General features: G+C 37.1%; 1 protein-coding gene across 3 annotated transcripts in view; it reads left to right on the top strand.

Annotated features, from left to right (window-relative positions):
* Window positions 1-19,038, top strand: part of CPEB3 (cytoplasmic polyadenylation element binding protein 3) — a 273,954-nt gene that overhangs the window by 107,272 nt on the left and 147,644 nt on the right. For 2 of the 3 annotated variants that reach the window (XM_006880335.1, XM_006880336.1), the window contains exon 3: window positions 10,762-10,852. In XM_006880335.1, the coding sequence (XP_006880397.1) occupies window positions 10,762-10,852 (91 nt within the window). Of the gene's footprint in view, window positions 1-10,761; window positions 10,922-19,038 lie in introns of all 3 variants that reach the window. The other variant, XM_006880334.1, reaches the window with a different exon arrangement.

Genomic DNA, 19,038 nt, shown 5'->3' with positions numbered 1-19,038 from the left:
ACTAGGGTTTAGTGAGTGTGTATTTCTTTATTTTTTTAAAGGAAAATCTTGCAAATATGAAATGTTGTTATGTGCCATCGAGTCGTTTCCAACTCATAGCGACCCTATGCACAACAGCTCTAAACCCTGCTCTATCCTGTGCCAGCCGCACCGCCTCTGACACACCCATCCCGATTACCCCAGTCACCGAATCAATCCATCTCATAGAGGGTCTTCCCCTCCTGCGCTGTCCCTCCACCCTCCCAAGCACCCGTCCCTCCTGGCAAATATGAAATAGAAGGACAATTTAAACATGCAACAAATGTTTACTGAATGCATATTATCAGACTTTGTTGATGAGACTAGAAATAAGGAACATCTCTGCTGCTCCTTAAGTTTATTTGGGCTGATAAACATAAAGAAGTAATTAATACGTACAAAGTTATTACTGGTTAACTGGAGTCTGAATATTTGAGGAAAGAAAAGAATGTCTACAGCTGCAAGTGGTCAGTATAATGGAAGGATTCTTTTACCTCGGTAATCAGTAAAAAGAAGACTGTGAGGCAGGCACTCCATGTACCTATGTATATTGTTTAAAGATTTGAGAATGTAGCAAGGATCAAGTTTCTCCTAATTATTGCCTCCTTTATTTCTGCTTATGCAATCAATGCCTGAGTAAGCTGGATGTGATATTATTCTTCTGGCTAACAACCCAGTAATTTAGGGTGATACCAACTAATCATTCTCAAAATATACTTAATGCAAAATATACGTAATCCAAGGAAAAGAACACCTTAAAATTTTGTAGTACCTTGAAGATTACCTCTGCACTGTTATAGTCTCTTTCTTCTCTTTTCTGTGTCCTTGTTCAGTATGGCTTTTTAATCTACTAGACTGCTAAAGTCTATAGTCTTACCTTTTTAAAAGTGTATATGTGCTTAGCTATGAACTATTTTCAACAGTTAATAATGGCAGCATTAAAGATTTGTATTTTTTGTCCAGTTGATCTCTTCAGCCTTCACTGAATATAGTTAGCTTCTGTATTGTAAGGTCATTTCAGGTGAGTGAATGATCCATGAGGCATGTTTTCCTGTATCTAATATACTGGACATGTTATCTGACCTGCTTGGCAGGCCCAGTGAGAGCTGTAAAGGGAAAAGGGGGGATTGTGAGTATAGGAAGAGACTAAGTGAAAGTTGCTAGATTATGCTTCAAGTTTAGTCATGCTCATGTAATTCTTAAGCATCTCTCAGAGCAAATGAAACCATCTTATTTTTTAACCTCTCTAGAACCTTAGTTCAGCTTACTGTAAAAACACTGAAAGGAATAATATAAATTAATAAAAAGGTTAAAGTAATTGGAAATGGTCATCCTCAAGAAGACAAATATAGGGAACTTATTATAGTTTGTGTATCCTAACCTTATTTCATGCTATGTTGAGAATTCTTGAGAGAGTGTTGTGTGGAAGATTAGCTGTAAGAACTATTTTAAAGAATATTGAAAGTCACCTGAAGGTGCTAATTAGGTCCCCTCCAGCCCCCAGGACAGAGAAGGGAGAAAGGTTTTAAGTTTATAAGGGCTTTAAATATAAAGAACATTGCTTGCCATTGAAAGATAAGTATAGAATTACATTTTCAAGAGGGCTACAGATAATTTCATTCGAAGTTAAAATTTGCTATTGAGAAAGAACTTGATACTTAGTGAAAAAAGGATGAAAATCCTCTTCTGAAAAGTTTATATATTTTTTTTACTCTTAGGTCAGTGATATAAGCTTACCTTCATTTGGAAGAGTTTTATTCTTAAGGCAAATGCATGTTTAAGGTGATCAGTACTAAAACAAAGTTATATAAGAACTGCGTGTTTTAGATAGATTCTGACAAACAACACCAGTAATTTGTTTAAAGAGTATAAATTTCCAAACTTCTACTTTGTGATACATGTTGTTGTTGTTATGTGCCATCGAGTCGTTTGCGACTCATAGCGACCCTATGTACAACAGCCCTAAACTGTGCTCTATCCTGTGCCAATCTCATTGCCTCTGACACACCCATCCCGATTACCCCAGTCACTGAATCAATCCACCTCATAGAGGGTCTTCCCCTCCTGCGCTGTCCCTCCACTCCACCCAGCATGATGTCCCTCTCCAAAGACCTGTCTCTCCTTACAGCATGTCCAAAGTATGTCAGACGAAGCCCCAGAATCCTTGCCTCCAAGGAGCAGCCTGGTTTAACCCTCTCTAGGATGAATCTGTTTGTTTTCTTGGCAGTCCATGGTACATTCATAGAAGTTTTATTTTATTACTCCCTTGTTGCCTTCATCTAATATTCGTTACTAAATGTTATGTCTGTGCTTTATAGTATTCAAAAAAGCTGATACTGTACATGAAATTACATCAGGTTCAGCTTTGGGCTATACTCCTGCATCTTTTTGTCTTGGAGCTAGCAGGTTTGTAGGTGGTTATGTTAAATGACTAATAGTATCTCTCATAGAAACCAGGGATCAATCAATAAACCAAGTATAAGAGATGTTAAAGGGCCAGAATGGAAATGTTGAGAAAATTAGGTGATTTAAAAATCAAAGATCATTTTATAGAATATCACTAGCATGATTTCTTGTTTCCCTCAGCATTTGTTGTTGTTGGTAGGTACCATTGAGTTAAGTATGACTCATAGTGACCTTATGAACAACAGACTTGAACCGTGTCCTATCCTGTGCCATCTTCATCATCTCTGACACACTTGAGCCTATTGCTGCAGTACCTGTATCAGTCCATCACATTGGCAGTCTTTGTCTCTTACTGACCTTCCAAGTATGACCTTTTTAAAAAATTATTATTAAATTTTATTAGTTTTAATGAACATTTACAGAGATTTTGGGTTCTCATTCATTCATTGTTGCACTGTTTTCTCTACCCTTCCCCCCAGTTTGTTCTTCTCCCCCCCCCCCGAATGTCTGTTTTAATTGTCCAATTGCCACAGTGCTTGTCAAAGCCAGTTCTGATTAATCTCCTTTGTCAGTGTGTCCTTTGCCATTCCCTATCACTCCCTGAGAGACACTTCACCCTGATTCATAAGGAAAAGGGGATGGCATATTCTCTTAGCTACTTCCTGCTGAAAAGGGACGCTGTGGATTTCAGGGTGAAGATCTTCTCTCACTACTCTAAAGGGCCCCTTTTAAAATAGCCTCTCTTAACAACATTCCCAAAGCATGTGAGACAAAGCTTTTTCATCTTTGCCTCTAAGAAGCATTCTGGATGCACTTTCTTTTGGCACTCTGTGGGATATATAGTACTCTTCTCCATTATCAAAAGCATCATTTCAGCGTAGTTACTGTGCATTTACTTTTATAAAGGTTGTGTGAATGGGAGGGCAAGAAATGCTTATTAAAAGAGATTTGTCTAAGAAACACAGTATTGGTAAAAGAAATAAGTTTCAGAGCACGATTCTTCACTTATTGACCTAGTTTTGTTTGAAAGACCAAGCCGTTATGTGAAACAGAGGATGATTATATCATTACATCATTGCCAGATCATTGAGAATCATTGCTCAGCCAAATTGGCACACACCTTAACCATCTCAACTGGGATTCCTTCAGTTCCTGGAGCCATATATTTCATCAGTGCCTTTGAGACAACTTGAATTTCTTCTGTAATGCCATCAGTTTTTGAGCTTATGCTACGTCCTGAAATACTTCTATATCAAATCATTTTGGCTTTTTAAAATTCTTCTTTTATTGAGATTTTAATGAAAGTTTATAAAGAACTTGGACTTCCATTCATTCATTGTTGCACATTTTTCTCCCTGTCCCCCCATTTTTTTAAAATAGTTCTTTTATTATTATATATATTGGAGATGAGAAGTAAAGACTCATATCCTAATTTGCATGTGAATGAGATTAGGATCATATATTTATTCTATAATTAAATAGTGGGCATGTTATCAGGAAGGGTCAGTCTTTGGAAAAATAATTGGTCCGTGAAGGAGTGGAAGACCTTCAACTAAATAAGATGGCACAATGATTGCAACATTGACTTTAAGCACAGAGGAGATTATTAAGATGTCTCAGGATAAATTGTGTTTTATATAATTAATCATTATTGTGAAAACTAGGCCAGTGCTTGTGATTGTGGAACAAGACTATCAGTTTACTTATATGCAAGTTCAAACTAAAGCTAAAGAAGGTAGAATCATACACACAGGAACCAAAATTTGGCCCTGAGTCTATCCTGCCTAAATTTGAAAACCATCTTATGAACAGGTTTGAGGCCTTGAACAACAGTGAGTGAAGACCAGATGAGCTGTGCGGGAAGATAACAAGAATATCATCCACAAAGAATACAAAAGGTCATTACAAACACAGAGGAGGAAGGAAAGACTGAGATGGATGTTAGAAGATACTCAGAATATTGCACCGGAATGCTAAGAAGCCAAAGCAAAGAGAAGACTTCAAGAAATTAAGGAACTAAAATTAAAAAAAAAAAAAAGAAATTAAGGAACTGAACAGAAGATTTAAAAGGGCAATGCAGGAAGATAAAGCAAAGTATTACATGCAAAGAACTCAATTCAGAAAATCAAAAGGGTTTAATTCACTGGGATTTCTTAAGCAGAAGGACCTGAAGAACAAATTCAAGCCACGAATTGCAGTACTCAAGGATGCTTTGGGCAGAATATGAAATAATCCAGGAAGCAGTAAAAGAAGATGGAAGGAATATACAGAGTCACTGTACCAGAAAGCATTGGCTAACACAGAAGAATTTCATGAAACAATGTATGATCAAGAGCCTGTGCTGCTATGAAGGAATTGGCAAAAAAAAAAGTCCCCAGGAATTGACAGCATACCAATTGACATATTTCTACAAGCAGATGCTGCCCTGGATGCACTCAACAAGTTGTACCAAGAAATCTGGAGGACAACCACTTGGCCACCTGACAGGTAGAGATTCATATTCTCATTTCAAAAAAAAAGGAGACCTGACAGAGTGTGAAAATTACCTGATAGTATAGTATACATGCAAGCAAAATTGTGCCAAAAATTTTCAAAGCACAACTGGAACAGCACATCAACAGCAAACTGGGTTCTCAACAGCAAGCTGGATTTAGAAGAGGCTGTGGCACTAGGGCTGTTACAGCAAATGTTAGATGGATGTTGGTGGAAAGCAGAAAGTACCAGAAGAATGTCTGTCAGTATTTTATTGACTATGCAAAGGCCTTTGACTGTGTGGATCACAAGAAACTGTGGCTGACTCTGAGAACACTTGATTAGGCTTTTGTGAAACCTATACTTGGACAAGGAGGCAATCGTCAGAACACAGCAAGGAAACATTGCGTAGTTCAAAATCAGGAAATGTGTACACTAAGGATACATCCTATCTCCATAAATTTCCAATCTATATGTGGAACAGAACATCTGGGAGGCTGGGCTCTCTGAGGAGGAATGTGGCAACAGGGTTGGAGGAAGACTCATCAACACACAACTTTGCTTGCCAAAACTGAGGAGGAACAGGCATTTGCTGTAGAAAGTCAAGGACGGCAGCCTTCAATATGGACTGAAGCTCAACATTAAGAAAACAAAGATTCTCACCACTGAACCGATTGGCAGCGTCCGTGATAGGTAGTGAAGAGATTGAGATTGTTAACAGCTTTAGTTTGCTTGGCTCCACAGCCAGCAGCCAGGAAATCAGAAGATTAATTGCATTGGGATTTTCAGAGACACTTAGTCACTTTGGAGAAGATTGCTCATCTTCTTGCAGAGCAGCAGGTGGATTCAAACCACATGCTTTTGAGTTGGCAGCTCAAGTCCTATATAGGAAAGGAAATGTCTACATGTAAACCAGAAAGGTAGAAGAAGGCAAGTGAATGGGTTAAGCCAGGAAGCCAGGGAAAAGGCAAGTGAATGGACTAGGCCTGGTAACGGCAGACTTTGAATGTGCTGGTGGTAGATCAGTTTTGTTTGGTTAAATAGTTGAATGAAGGTGAGTGAAGGTCAGGTTGCCTGAGTGGAAGAGTGGATCATGTGTGGTCCTCTCTAGGATAGTAGGGGGAGCTCTGATGGTCTAGCAGCAAGAAGCTGCACTGCAATCCTGAAGGCATGTGTTTCAAGGCCACCAGCTGCTCCTCTGGAGAAAGATGGGCAGTCTCCTCCCATGTTGTTTGGCTGAAAAATTGAAGCCTGAAAGTATAAAAGAAACAAAATAGTCTGTTCTGCTGTCAAGCAACATTTCTTACAGTTCTACTTTATCAACCTGTCCTGAAACAGTCGCAGGTTTGTAAGGTTTGGGTTAGAAGTGTGTCTCATGATAGGCAGTTTCTTGACATTCATTCTGGAATTATCAGTGTCAGAAATAGGTTGTTGTTTAGCCTTCTCATCAGCACATTTCTTAAACATTTTTCTTTGAACAAAGAATATGATACTTCTTATGAGGACAGATAAGCCTGCATTTCTGGAAATTCAGCTCTACTCCTTAAGCAGTTTCCACTGATAGGAACAAAGCAAATAATCTGCAGGAAGATCTCAAAGGTAAAAGAAAAGACCTTCTTGAGTTATATAGAAAAGAAGAAAATCGGTGAATTTTGAAAAGGGGGAAAACAACCCAACAAAACCCCAACAGAGTAGGGAGAAGCTGGAGGTAGAAAAAGTAGGACAGTAAATGAAATGTTGAGTACTTGCTCCCTGGCAAACACAGCATGAATAAATAAATACCTAAGTAAGTAATGTCAACCCGAGTCTCATAGGTAAAATTTTACCAATGAGAACACTGAGGACAAGAATAAGTGTGTTATTTAACAAAAGCATCACATACTTCACATTCAACACATTCTTCAAGGAGTAAATGTGACTTAAATACCTATATGTCCTCTGTCAAAACATGTCATATCCTTATGACTGGAATGTCTTTGTCTAATATCTGCTTGTTAACAGGGCCTATGTTATATCATTCATCTCTGAATCACCAGGTCTAATAAGGGAGTTTGTCCTCAACTGGTCATTATAAACTAAAAAACTCAGTGCTCTTGAGTCGATTTCTGAATCAGGAATCTGATTCAGACCCCCATTGGGTCTCTGAGGTTATTAATCACAGCAGGAGGTTGCTGTCTATCTTTCTTTTGTGGAGTTGCTAAGAATTAGAATGACCAAAAAGCCTTTAGATTAGCAATGTAACTCACTGTGGATTAGGCCACCAAAACACTCTACTGGTCATTATAAACAGTGAAAAGGGAATTTCTGTATATGGCATTTGAAAACTTTTCTGCCTTCTTCTTTGGTGCCTCATTTCGGAGTTAAAAAGGAAAAAAGAAAAGAACTGTAAAGGATATTGAAAATTATTTACCAACTTTTTTGCATAATTAACTTATTTTTAAATTTTTCCTTGCTCTTTCCTTGCATGTTAGTTTCTTGTACTTGCTTTGCACATTATATGCCTATGTGCTTTATATTGATGTATTACATAGGAAAATATGGCATACCTATTCAATCTGTCAGGTGAGCAAATCATTCGAGAAGTTGAACTCCATGAAAAATGTGGCCTCAGGATTGGAGGAAGACTTAACAACTGTGTCATGTAGATACTACCTTATTTGCTGAAAGTGAGGAGCGTTTTGAGCATTTGTTGAAGATCAAAGACTATAGCCTTCAGTATAGATTGCATCTCAACATAAAAAAAATCCACCCCAAAAATTCTTACTACTGGACCAATAGGCAACATCATGATAGATGGAGAAAGATTGAAACTATCATTACTTCATCTAATTTGGATCCACAATCAGCACACTTGGTATTAGCATTGAGGTGATTAGGAAGGAGACATATTGCGTTGGGATACTCTGCTGTCAGGGACCTCTCCAGATTACTTAGGAGCAATAATGTCAGTTTGAAGACTAAGGTGTTCCTGATTCAGACAATGGTCTTTTCAAGTCACTCACTTCCTATGCATCTGAAAATGGAAAATGAATGATAGAAGAAGAATCGATGGTCTTGAGGTGTGTCGGAGAAAGAGAAACATAATATGCCACAAATTGCCAAAAGAACAAATAGATATATCTTGAAGACAGTACAGTCAGAGTGCTCCACAAAGATGACAAAGCTTCTCCTCACATACTTTGAGCATGTTTTTAGGAGGGGTGGGCTGTTGGAGAGGAACATCATGTTTGCAAAGATGGAGGGTCGGCAAACAAGAGGAACACCCTCAACCAGATACTGACATAGTGACTGTTGCTTTGGGCTCTAATATGTCAGAGATGATGAGGATGGTACAAGATAGGACAAGGTTCAGATCTGTTATTCATAGGGTTGCTATGAGCCTTACTAGACTTGACAGCCCCTAACAACCACTGAGTAAATTGGTTTTCCAATTAGCTAGCCATACATATTTTGTGTTGTGTAATCTTCAGAATGCAACAGCATTCTTCCCATTTAGTCTCTGTGTTTACTGTTTCCATTTGACTTTTTTAACTTTCTTCCCTTTGTGTTTGGGCAAGATTGCCTCCCACCCCTTCTCCCATTTTTAGGGTTGGTTTTGTTTTTTTTTTTTTCATTTTTAATTTCTTACTGTTATTTGTGTGATATTTTACAGATCGAATTGGTTTTCTATTCAGTGATTCATATATACATTGTTTTATGGTATTGACTACTGTCCCCACCTTGTAGCAGACATTTTCCCTCCATGTTTCCTTCTTTCCTGCCCTCTGAACTTTATCCCTGAGTAAATGCTGCCCTTTTGATCTTATATGATTGTTTATTCTAAGGAGTAAGTGCCTGCCTAGTGTTATTGTTTAATTTATAGATCTGTTTAATCTAAATATTGAGTTAATGGGGATGGCTTCAGTTTCAAGGTTGAAGGGTGTCTTAACCATCTCATTTTTATAGAAGGAGGAATTGGGGACTGGATTTGGAATATTTGATCATGACGTACCCAAAAGACTTGACTGAACTGATGACTACATAGTAGTTCTATGTCTTTTATCTACTGCTTACAGTTTCATAGTTGTTTTTTTTAATAAGTGTGCATGTGAGTACACTTCGTTCTCTGAGTTTCTTTTATATGCTTCTTGTTATGTACCATTGAGTCAGAACTAACTCATAGCTGACCCTCCATAAGGTTTTTAGGGGCATTAAGTTACCCAGGAGGAGACTGGCTATTTTCTCCCATGGAGCAGTTGATAGATTTGAACTGTATACCTCAGTGACTAGGGTAATTGGGATGGGTGTATTGGAGACAGTGCAATTGGCACAGGACAGAGCAGAGTTTAGGGCTGTTGTACATAGGAGTCACTATGAGTTGCAAGTGACTTGCCGGCATATAACAACAACAAACCATCACCTCCGGGTTGTTGGTGCAACTCCATACCACTGAACCAGCAGAACTCTCTGTATGTTAGTGCTAAGGTAAAGTCATGATCTTTTCTCGTTCTCCCTCTTTGAAGGGATAAAGTATACAAATAAGCTTCCTAATAACCAGAAGAAAATAGCTTCCTCAGACTTTAGAGTTAACCTAGAAAACCGTTGCTGTAGTTCATGCTTTTACCAGTTGGATCCCTTTTTCTCATCTGAGCAGTCTGTTGTCCTTAGTTGAGAACAGGAGCCCTAGTAGTACAGTGATTAAGAACTTGGCTGCTAGATGAAAGGATGGTGGTTTGAACACGAAAGTTGTTCTGTGTGAGAAATACAAGCAGTCTGCAACCCTAAACATGTACAGCTTTGGAATCCCTCAAGGGACAGTTTGTGAGGTTGGTGTTAGTTGGAATTTAACGCTACAGCAATGGGATTTTGGTTTATAGGAGAGAATAAATTACTATTTTCAAGGCTAAATAAGCTATGTGAGATCTTGAAAATGATTTCTCATTGCTGTATTTTATTTAGTTTTGTTAAAAGTATATATTAATCTTAATTGTTTTCCTTAACCAAAAAAACAAACTACGTCTGCTTGATAGTATTAAATTAGGCTACAGTCTGCACTTTCATTTGCACTCAGATTACCAAGAATAGCTCATAGGCGATGATTTCCTGCAGGCTTGAGCGAAATGTGACAGGACAGTTATTTTTCCCTCACTCAGTTGGCTCTCCTATTTTCAGCCTAATATGAAAACATTACTTTGAATTAAAGCTTTTCATATGAGTGCATTTCATTGGATAATTTTAGTACTTTGGATAGATTTTTATTTTTTAGAAAATGTACCTGATGATTGAAACTTATCAGCCATAAATATTAAAGAGATCCAATAAAGAGAATCTGTAATTACATTTGGTTGGGTTCCCTACCCCCCGAGAAAGTGATTTTGTTTTTATACTGAGAAATCTTAATAGTGATATTCCTCTGGAGGAAAAACCAAATAAAATAATACTGTTTGTGCCACAGTGAACATAGAGGGTGGAAAGCAGAGGACAAAGCCAATTCACTTTATTAGTCCATTTGAATTTTCTCTTTTGGTTCATATGACAGGAAGTCGTTCTAAAATAAATATGATGTATACCTTATAGAATACTAGGAAAAGGATGTTGTTTTATTTAATGAATTATGGAAACATATTAAACTTAAAGTTGCAAGTTATTATAATGAATTAAAAGAATGTGTTATTAGAGAAATCTGCAATTTTCATGCCTGCCACAACTTTCTCTTGGGGAGCAACTGGTGTTTTTGAATGGGCAACCTCTTTGGCTAGCAGCTGAGTACTTAAAATACTGTGCCACCAGGACTCCTTTCCTCAAATTATTGCAGAAAGCAAAAGAATATGATGGTAACTTTATAATTTTATGCATCATCTTATTATTCTGTGTTTTTATTTTTAGGACCGGAGTAGGCCCTATGACACTTTTAACTTGCATTCGTTGGAGAACTCTTTAATGGATATGATAAGGACTGATCATGAGCCTCTGAAAGGTAAACACTATCCTCCCAGTGGCCCACCAATGAGTTTCGCTGATATAATGTGGAGGAATCATTTTGCAGGTTAGGAATATTCATATGTCCATTCCTTGCTCGGTATTTGTTGTTTGTTTGTTTGTTTTAAATCAGCTTTTTAATAATTGTGATTTTTTGTGTGTATTTATTTTTAGTTTTGCTTTTGTAAAGCATTGTGGAATGTGTTTAAAGTTGATTTTTTTCTCTTTTAACTTGGGTTCGGCTACCTAAGATAATCAGGGTTGATTGTTTTAATCAGTAATGTCTGTTAGAAGCATGTATTGGGTAGCTGAGGTCAAGTTTATAGCATGGAAACAGAAGCCAAACTCTGAGCTTTGTGCATTTGAAATCCTTAGCTGAGTCTGGGTATTTCACTTAAATTCAATTATACCGCAAGGAAATATGCGATTTAGTGACTAATCTCTAAAGACTACTTTAAACAACTTTATATGAGCAAATTCCATTCATAATCACTCTTTAAGTATTAAAAATATATATAGACCTAAGATTAGTCAGGAGCTTTTTGCATTATCTGAAGGTAAAACATGAAGAAGTATTTAACAATATTATTCTTTAGTAATGTTTTAGCCTTATAATATTTTGAATATTTTTTATTACTATAAAGAATAAAAAAATTGATAGAAGAAAACTTAGCTGCTGTTTTAATTTCACTTATTTATAGATGTAGAAACCTAAGCTTGTAAGTTTGCCTTATTTATTAGAGCTATTACTAGAAACTGATATATATCTAAACTCCCTCTTCTCTATACTTTATAGACAGCAAAACATACAGCAATTAGTTTAACGGTCATCTCAGATACAGTTTAGTGACCCTGATTACATACGTTAAGATATATAACCATTTCCTGAGTTGTTCTGTCTTGTTTATATAAATTCACTGCTCCCTAAGATTATTATTTAATATTTGAGTTGCTTTATCAATTTGATTCCAAGTAGACAGCTATTTTAAAAATACAATCTTTAAGTTATTTTTAGTAGTTTATCTAAACATTTGTTTGATTTGTAAGCAGATTTGCCTTCAGGGATAATTTTTGTTTAAAATTTTTCTCAAAATAATAGTTAAAGGAATTAATCTTCCTTACTTCACAAAGTCAAAAATCTATGAGAATTTGAAATCCTGCTGTGCATTTCCCCACTTTTGATTAGGATTCTTTGATTAAAATGTTCAGTAATGATGACTGGGCCCCATCCAGTTTTTTTCTAACGGCAGAGGAAATGGTTGTTCTGGAGACCATTAGCTTCACATTCCATACCTTACAAGGAAAAGACTTTAAAATGAATAAATGTTTTGGGATAAAGGTAGGACAGAAAGTTACAAAGTCATCAATATTAATGCTTTATTTTTAGAAATTCTGAAAAAGTCAGGATACCTGCTGATATAGTAGCCATAATTTCAGGCATTTCTTTTTTATAGATTTCAAAGCATTTTTTAAATATTAGTGTGTGTGTGTGTGTGTGTGTGTACCGTCAAATCGGATCTGACTGATATAGGAGGAGAGTGTCCCTCCTTTCCCGGCAGAGCATCTGGTGAATTTGAACCGTGCGCCTCTGGGATTGCAGTGCAGCTTCTTGCCACTAGGCCACCAGAGCTCCCCTAGATTTCAAAGCATTTTAAGAAACCCTCCTAGTACTGTGAATGAAGTGTTAAACTTCTAGCTACCCAGTGAATCCATGGGGGGATTGTTGTTGTTATGTGCCATCGAGTCTCTTGCTACTCATAGCGACCCTATGTACAACAGCCCTAAACTCTGCTCTGTCCTGTGCCAATAACACTGTCTCATATACACCCACCCCGATTACCCCAGTCACTGAGTCAATCCACCTCATAGAGGGCCTTCTCCTCCTGCACTGTCCCTCCACCCTACCAAGCATGATGTCCCTCTCCAAGGACCAGTCCCTCATTACAACATGGCCAAAGTATGTTAGACGGAGCCTCATCAGAATCCTTGCCTCCAAGGAGCCGCCGGGTTTAATTCTTTCCAGGATGAATTTGTTTTCCTAGCAGTCCATGGTACTCTCAATACTCTTCTCCAGCACCACAGCTCAAAGGCATCAGTTCTCCTTCTATGCTCCCTAGTCATTGTCCAACTCTCTGATGCATAACAAGTGATTACAAAGACCATGGCCTGTATCAGATGCACCTTAGTTTCCAGAGAGACACCATTGCTCTTCAGCTTTGGAAAGGCCCTAACAGCAGACTTTCCCGTCGCAATACATCTTTTAATTTCCTGGCTACTGGTGCCAACAGTGGCATGGAGGGATAGATGAGGCAATTTGCTTCTGAAAGGTTTAACACCTTGAAAACTTAGATTGCAGTTTTTCTGTCAGAATCAACTTGACAGCAGTGGGGTTGGTGGATTTTAGAACTTTTTAGCTGTCCGGTGTATTTTAAAGTATTGTAATGGGATTGATCTATGAAAATACCTACTCTTCTTGGGCTTAACTGTCTAAATATCTAAAAACTGTGAAGAGCTAGCCACAGGAATGCCCATTTTAAGTGGACTCCTGTGTCTTGGAGTTGTGAGAATTTCTCCTTTCTGGATCTCTCAAGTCTTTAATATAGGATGTGGCTGACTGGAAACGACTGACATTCGTTTTATCAAACTACACTAGAAATCTGTTTTATTATTTTCTTGTTACACTTAGGATTTTCTGCTGCCTTTTTTCAATGTCCAGGTAAAAGAAAGTCGTTAACAGGCTATAGAGGAAAGAATAGGTTTTGAGAAAAGCTACTTCAGAAGCAGAAAAAAAAATTATTTTTATAGTTACTTTTTCCATATTTTTTTCCCAGATAGACAACAAGGATGGATGATAATTTAAAGTCTCTTCCACTTGGAAGTAAAAGTGGTGGTGGTGTTGTTGTTAATGTTCTATCCAGTTAGAACTGACACATAGCTGACCCTACAGTAAGTGGCCTTTCAGAGACAATACATCAAACAAGAGGATATTGCCCATCTTTCTCCCACAGAGCCGGTGATGGATTCAAAGTACGTGCCTTTGGATTGGCAGCACAAATCTTTACTGCTAAACCACCGAGCTTCCTAGGAAGTTAGACTGTTTGTTATGTGCCATCAAGTAAGAATCAACTCATAGTTAACCTTCTTTGAGGGATAATGTTTGGAAAAACAAACAACAAAAAAGCAATGATATTCATAGACTGTTTTATGTTTTCGGTATCTTCTAAGGTTTCTTTTGTCTTCTTTCCTCCTTTGCTGTGAAAAGAGCTATAAAACTATAAGCTATCAGAATTCTATGGAGCTATAAGACTCCTACTTACTCTCACCTGTTCAGCCCCTATTCTTTTTACATACTTGTTTTATGTCATTCTTTGTTTTGGGGGAGAGGGGTAGCATGAAGGATCTTAAATGATAGTCTGTAAAATAATTGTACTAAGTTTTATGATTATTTTTTAAGCAGTGGCTATTGTGCCTGGTTGAGAAGAATAGCAAAAGTAGTAGTTGTTGTTTTCCATCAAGTGGAGCACAACTCATAGCGACCCCATGAACAAAAGGCCTGAAGCCCTTCCACAACCATCGCCACTTATCAAAGTTCGCAGAGTTTCCAGAGGCATGCTGTTTAGGAAGTGGATGCCATTCCTAAAGAGGATATTTCACTATGGGATAATGCATTACTTTACCAAACTTATAATGACCCTTTTTATTGCATGTCCAACTAACCATGTTCAGATTTTTACAGTCCACTTGCAAATATGAGGGTCCATCTATAAAAGCCTGCTGTATTGTACTTAAAATATATCCTAATAAGTTGGAAAGCACTTAATATATTTTCACAGTCTCAGCTTAGCTGTAACTTCCAATTCATCCCACCACCCACAGTGACTCCTCTGAATGGACTACTACCCCTGTGGTCAGTTTACATCAGCATCGTATTGGACAGTTAGTCTTGACTCACAGTGGGATTCTGCTCCAACTGTTCTGGCCCAATATTAAGTCAGTTCTGACATAAGCAGACTTTCTAATTTTTTTAATTATTGTTTTTATTATCAGGGACTATAAATTCTTTCTTTGTATTTGGCAGTTGGCATGAGTATGATAACATCAGCAAATTCCTTACCGCAACATTAGTATGATAAGATGTAAAAAAAGCAAAACAAAACAAAAATCTGACAATCTTGGTTGTGAGTTGAATGCATTGTAAATTAAGAACTCTTTGTTCTCTCGTTAGGATTTAAGCTTCCTCCTTTCCATTTACAGCGGGGAGACTTTTAGGTCTGATGTCACTATACGCTTGGTCTATTATTATTTATACTAGCATAGGTATGATGCTAGGATTTTTCTTTAGTTAATATATTACTTTAAAAATGGAGAAGAAACAAGAATGAAAAATTTAAAAAATGTTTTTAAAACATCCTATTGTTTTGTGCTATCAAGTTGGAACTTATAGCTGACCCTCTAGCTAGTTTTCAGAGGCTATAAATTACACAAGAGGAATTTGCTCATCTTTCTCTTATAGTATGTACTTTATTTTTCTATTTCCTATCTATAAATATTTTCCATAATTTTATTTGGTCTTTATTGTCCGTTTTAATCAGTAGGCCTTGATTTTGGACTCAATGAGATGAATTGGCACAGTCAATGCAGCAATGGGCTTGAGCATGACAGAAATAATGAAGATGGCAGAGGATACGGCACTGCTTCAATCTGTTGTTTGTAGGGTTACTGAACTGTAGTCAACTCGATGGCACCTAACAGCCATTTTAGACTCTTAGGTTGTTCCCAGTGCAACACATGTTTAGATTTCTTGACTGCTGTTATTATGAATGTTGTTTACGGATCCAAGTAAAAATAAATAATTCAGTATTTTCTCCTTCTGTCATGAAGTTACCTTTTGGTCCATTGGTGAGAATTTTTGCTTGCATAATGTCAGAGATGGAATCCATATTAAAAACTGTAATCTTTGACCTGCAACAAATGTTTCAAGCCCTCTTTACTTTCAGCAAGCAAAGTTGTGTCATCTGTAACTCCTTCTCCAGCAGAGTGTCTGGTGGATTCGAACCGCATGCCTTCAGGATTACAGCACAGCTTCTTGCCACTAGACCACCAGAACTCCCATAACACATGTTTTTGATAAGTCTTCTGCCAATCCTGATATGGCATATAGTCCAGCTTCTCTAGTGATTTGCTCAACATGTGCATTGAACAAATATGTAGAAAGGACACAACCCTGATACACACTTTTCTTGATTTTAAACTAAGCTGTGTTCTTGGACCACAGCTTCTTGGTCTATGTGTAGGCTTCACCTCAGCACTATTAAGTATTCTGACATTCCGTTATCCACAATTTTATATAATCCACATGGTCATATGCCTTTGCATAGGCCATGGAATACAAGCAGACATCTTTATGGTATTCTCTGCTTTCAGCCAGGATCCTTCTGACATCAGTAATAGTATCTCTTGTACGCAATTTTTTCTGATTCTGACTTGAGTTTCTGAAAGTTCTCTGTGTTCCAGCCATTTAAAAATAATCTTTAAAAAGACTTTATTGGCATGTAATATTGCTATTTGAGAATTTGTACATTCTGTAGAATCACATTTTTTTTTAAATGGGAAATAATACAGATCTCTTCCAGTAAGTTGGCTGGCCAGATAACGTCTTTCAAATTTCTTGGCATAAATTAATGAAGACATGCAAAACTGCATCTGTTTGTTAAAGCGTGTCATTTGGTGTTCCTTATTTTTTTGCCAGTGACTTCAGTGCAGCTTGGTCATCTTCATTACCATTGGTTCTTGATCATACTTGATCATCTTTCTGAAATAGTTCCATGCTAGCCAACTCTTTTGTGGTCCAGTGACTCTGTGCATTCCTTGCATCTTCTTGTAATGCTTCCTGGATCATTCATGATTTGTCCATAGAGTCCTTCAGTATTGCAATTTGAGGCTGAAATTTGATCTTTAGTTCTTTCAGTTTGACAAATGCTGAGTGCATCCTTCGCATTTGGCTTTCTAATGCCAGCACCTTGCACATTTTGTTGTAATACTTTTTTTTCTCAAGCTGCCCTTTGAAATCTTTTGTTCATCTCCTTTATGTCAGTATTTCATCCCTTTGTTTTGTCCTCTCAACATTCTAGTGTAACTTTCATAGTCAGTTCTGACTTTTGGTCTTTTTCTCTTCTGTCTTTATAATGACCTTTTGCTTTCTTCATTGATTGTATCCTTGATATCAACCCACAACTTGCATAGTCTTAAATCACTAGAATTCAATGCCTCAGACCTATTCTTGAGATGATTTTAAATTCAGATGAGATAGACTCAAGGTCGTACTTTGGCTTTCATGGATTTGTTTTCATTTTCTTGAACTGCAATTTGAACTTGCACATTAAGAAATTGATGGCCTCTTCCACAGTCAGCGCCTGGCCTTGTTTTGACTGTAGTATTAAGGTTCTCCATCAACTCCTTTCACAGATACTGGGATGCTGATTCCTGTGTAATGCATCGCACAAGGTCCCTATGTATGTGTAGTTGTCTTTGTTTTTTTTAAAAAAGGTGTTTGCAATGATTAAATTATTGCTTGCACAAAATTCTACCATTTGATCTCAAGATTGATTTCTTTTACCAAGTCCATGTTTTCCAACTGCCAGTCCTTCAGTTTCCAAATTTTGTACTCTAGTCACCAGTTATTATTAATGTATCTTGATTGTATTTTCGGTCCATTTCAGATTGCAAAAGGTGGTAGAAGTACTCAATTTCTTCATCTTTGGCTTCATGGTTAGTGTGTATATATCAATAATAGTTATTTTAACAAGTCTTCCATATGAATCCTATGATTCACAACATTGTACATCAGGATATGTCTCAAGGTATTTTTGAGGTTGTGCTTTTTTGTTTTTGTTTTTACTATGAGTGCCACACCAAGATATTTACATTTCATTAATCATACTCTCCTTGAGGATTAATATTAAAAGAAGACAGAGGTGAAAGAAAATATTCATAAGGAAACACCAACTCCGATGCACTGTGTTGAATAGGAAATATTGTAAAGCAAGATCACTTCCCTTGCCTGGAGTACTCAACTTGGCATGAGCCTTCCTCTATCCCATGATGTCTTCCTCTAGAAGACCTGGCTAAGTACTTGTGGGTAGTACCTGATGTAATCTTTTTTATGTATTTCAATTTTCTCTTCCTTTATCATTGATGAAACTGAGATTTGAAAAATGAAAAGAGCAGGTGTCAGTTGATGACTAGTATTTGAAAGTATTTGCTTTTGAAGTATATAACAAAAATTTTATTTAAAAAATTAACTATTTTCCAGTAATTGTGCTTTGAAACATTTATTGACAAAAAACTTAGAAGAGATAAATGCCATTTCCTTAGTGTCCTTTTTCTTTTTTCATCACAATTTAAAATGACTTTGTAGCCTTTCAAAAAATTGTTCCCTTTTGTGAAACGTTAAGTATCCTTCGTTTTAGAAAAAGTGCCCCTTCATTACATTTTGTTTACGTCTTTGTACAAGAAAAAAATGAACTCCCCCTATATTTACTCTGTGACTGGAATTACTGCTTCAATTTAGTTCTGTTTTGCTCCCTTCAGCGCATATCAGTTTGTCTTGACGAAGTTAGCAGATTCCATGACTGTTAGGAAATAGGTTCTAACTCAGCAAGCAGTGTTTCTTCTTTTCCTATATATATTTTGGGCAAGGGAGAGAGTAGATAGAAATTGGGTTCTTTTTTATAGGTACCCCATATTAATTTACCAGGTGATATTTAAATGAAACATTGTAATCACAATTTTGAAAGAAAAAAAAGTTATACTTGGGTACTACCTCCATAAAGTCCAATTTAATTGGTCTGGGCTGCAATTGGGAATGAAGAAAAAAGCAAAAGGAAAGTAATAATTTTATGAAAATTTTCCCCTCCTGACAGGTGAAGAATCTTAGCCCTAAGGATTTAACTTTAAAGCTAAGCCATAAGCCTTTGTTTGTGGGTAATGTGGAATTTATTTAGAGTATTACCATATCAAAGTTTTTCAATTTTCAGGGGAGCTCTGGTGGCCTAGTGGCAAGAAAGCTGCAACTACAATCCCAGAGGTGCACGGTTCAAATCCACCAGATGCTCTGCCGGGGAAGGAGGGACAATCTCCTCCTGTACCAGTCAGATCAGATTTGACGGTACACGCACACACAAA

Source organism: Elephantulus edwardii, unplaced genomic scaffold, assembly GCF_000299155.1.
Source record: "Elephantulus edwardii isolate Elephantulus edwardi_28Jun2011 unplaced genomic scaffold, EleEdw1.0 scaffold00007, whole genome shotgun sequence".
Classification (NCBI taxonomy): domain Eukaryota; kingdom Metazoa; phylum Chordata; class Mammalia; order Macroscelidea; family Macroscelididae; genus Elephantulus; species Elephantulus edwardii.
The sequence above is the reverse complement of the archived record's forward strand: the minus strand, read 5'-3'. Positions and strand labels throughout refer to the sequence as shown.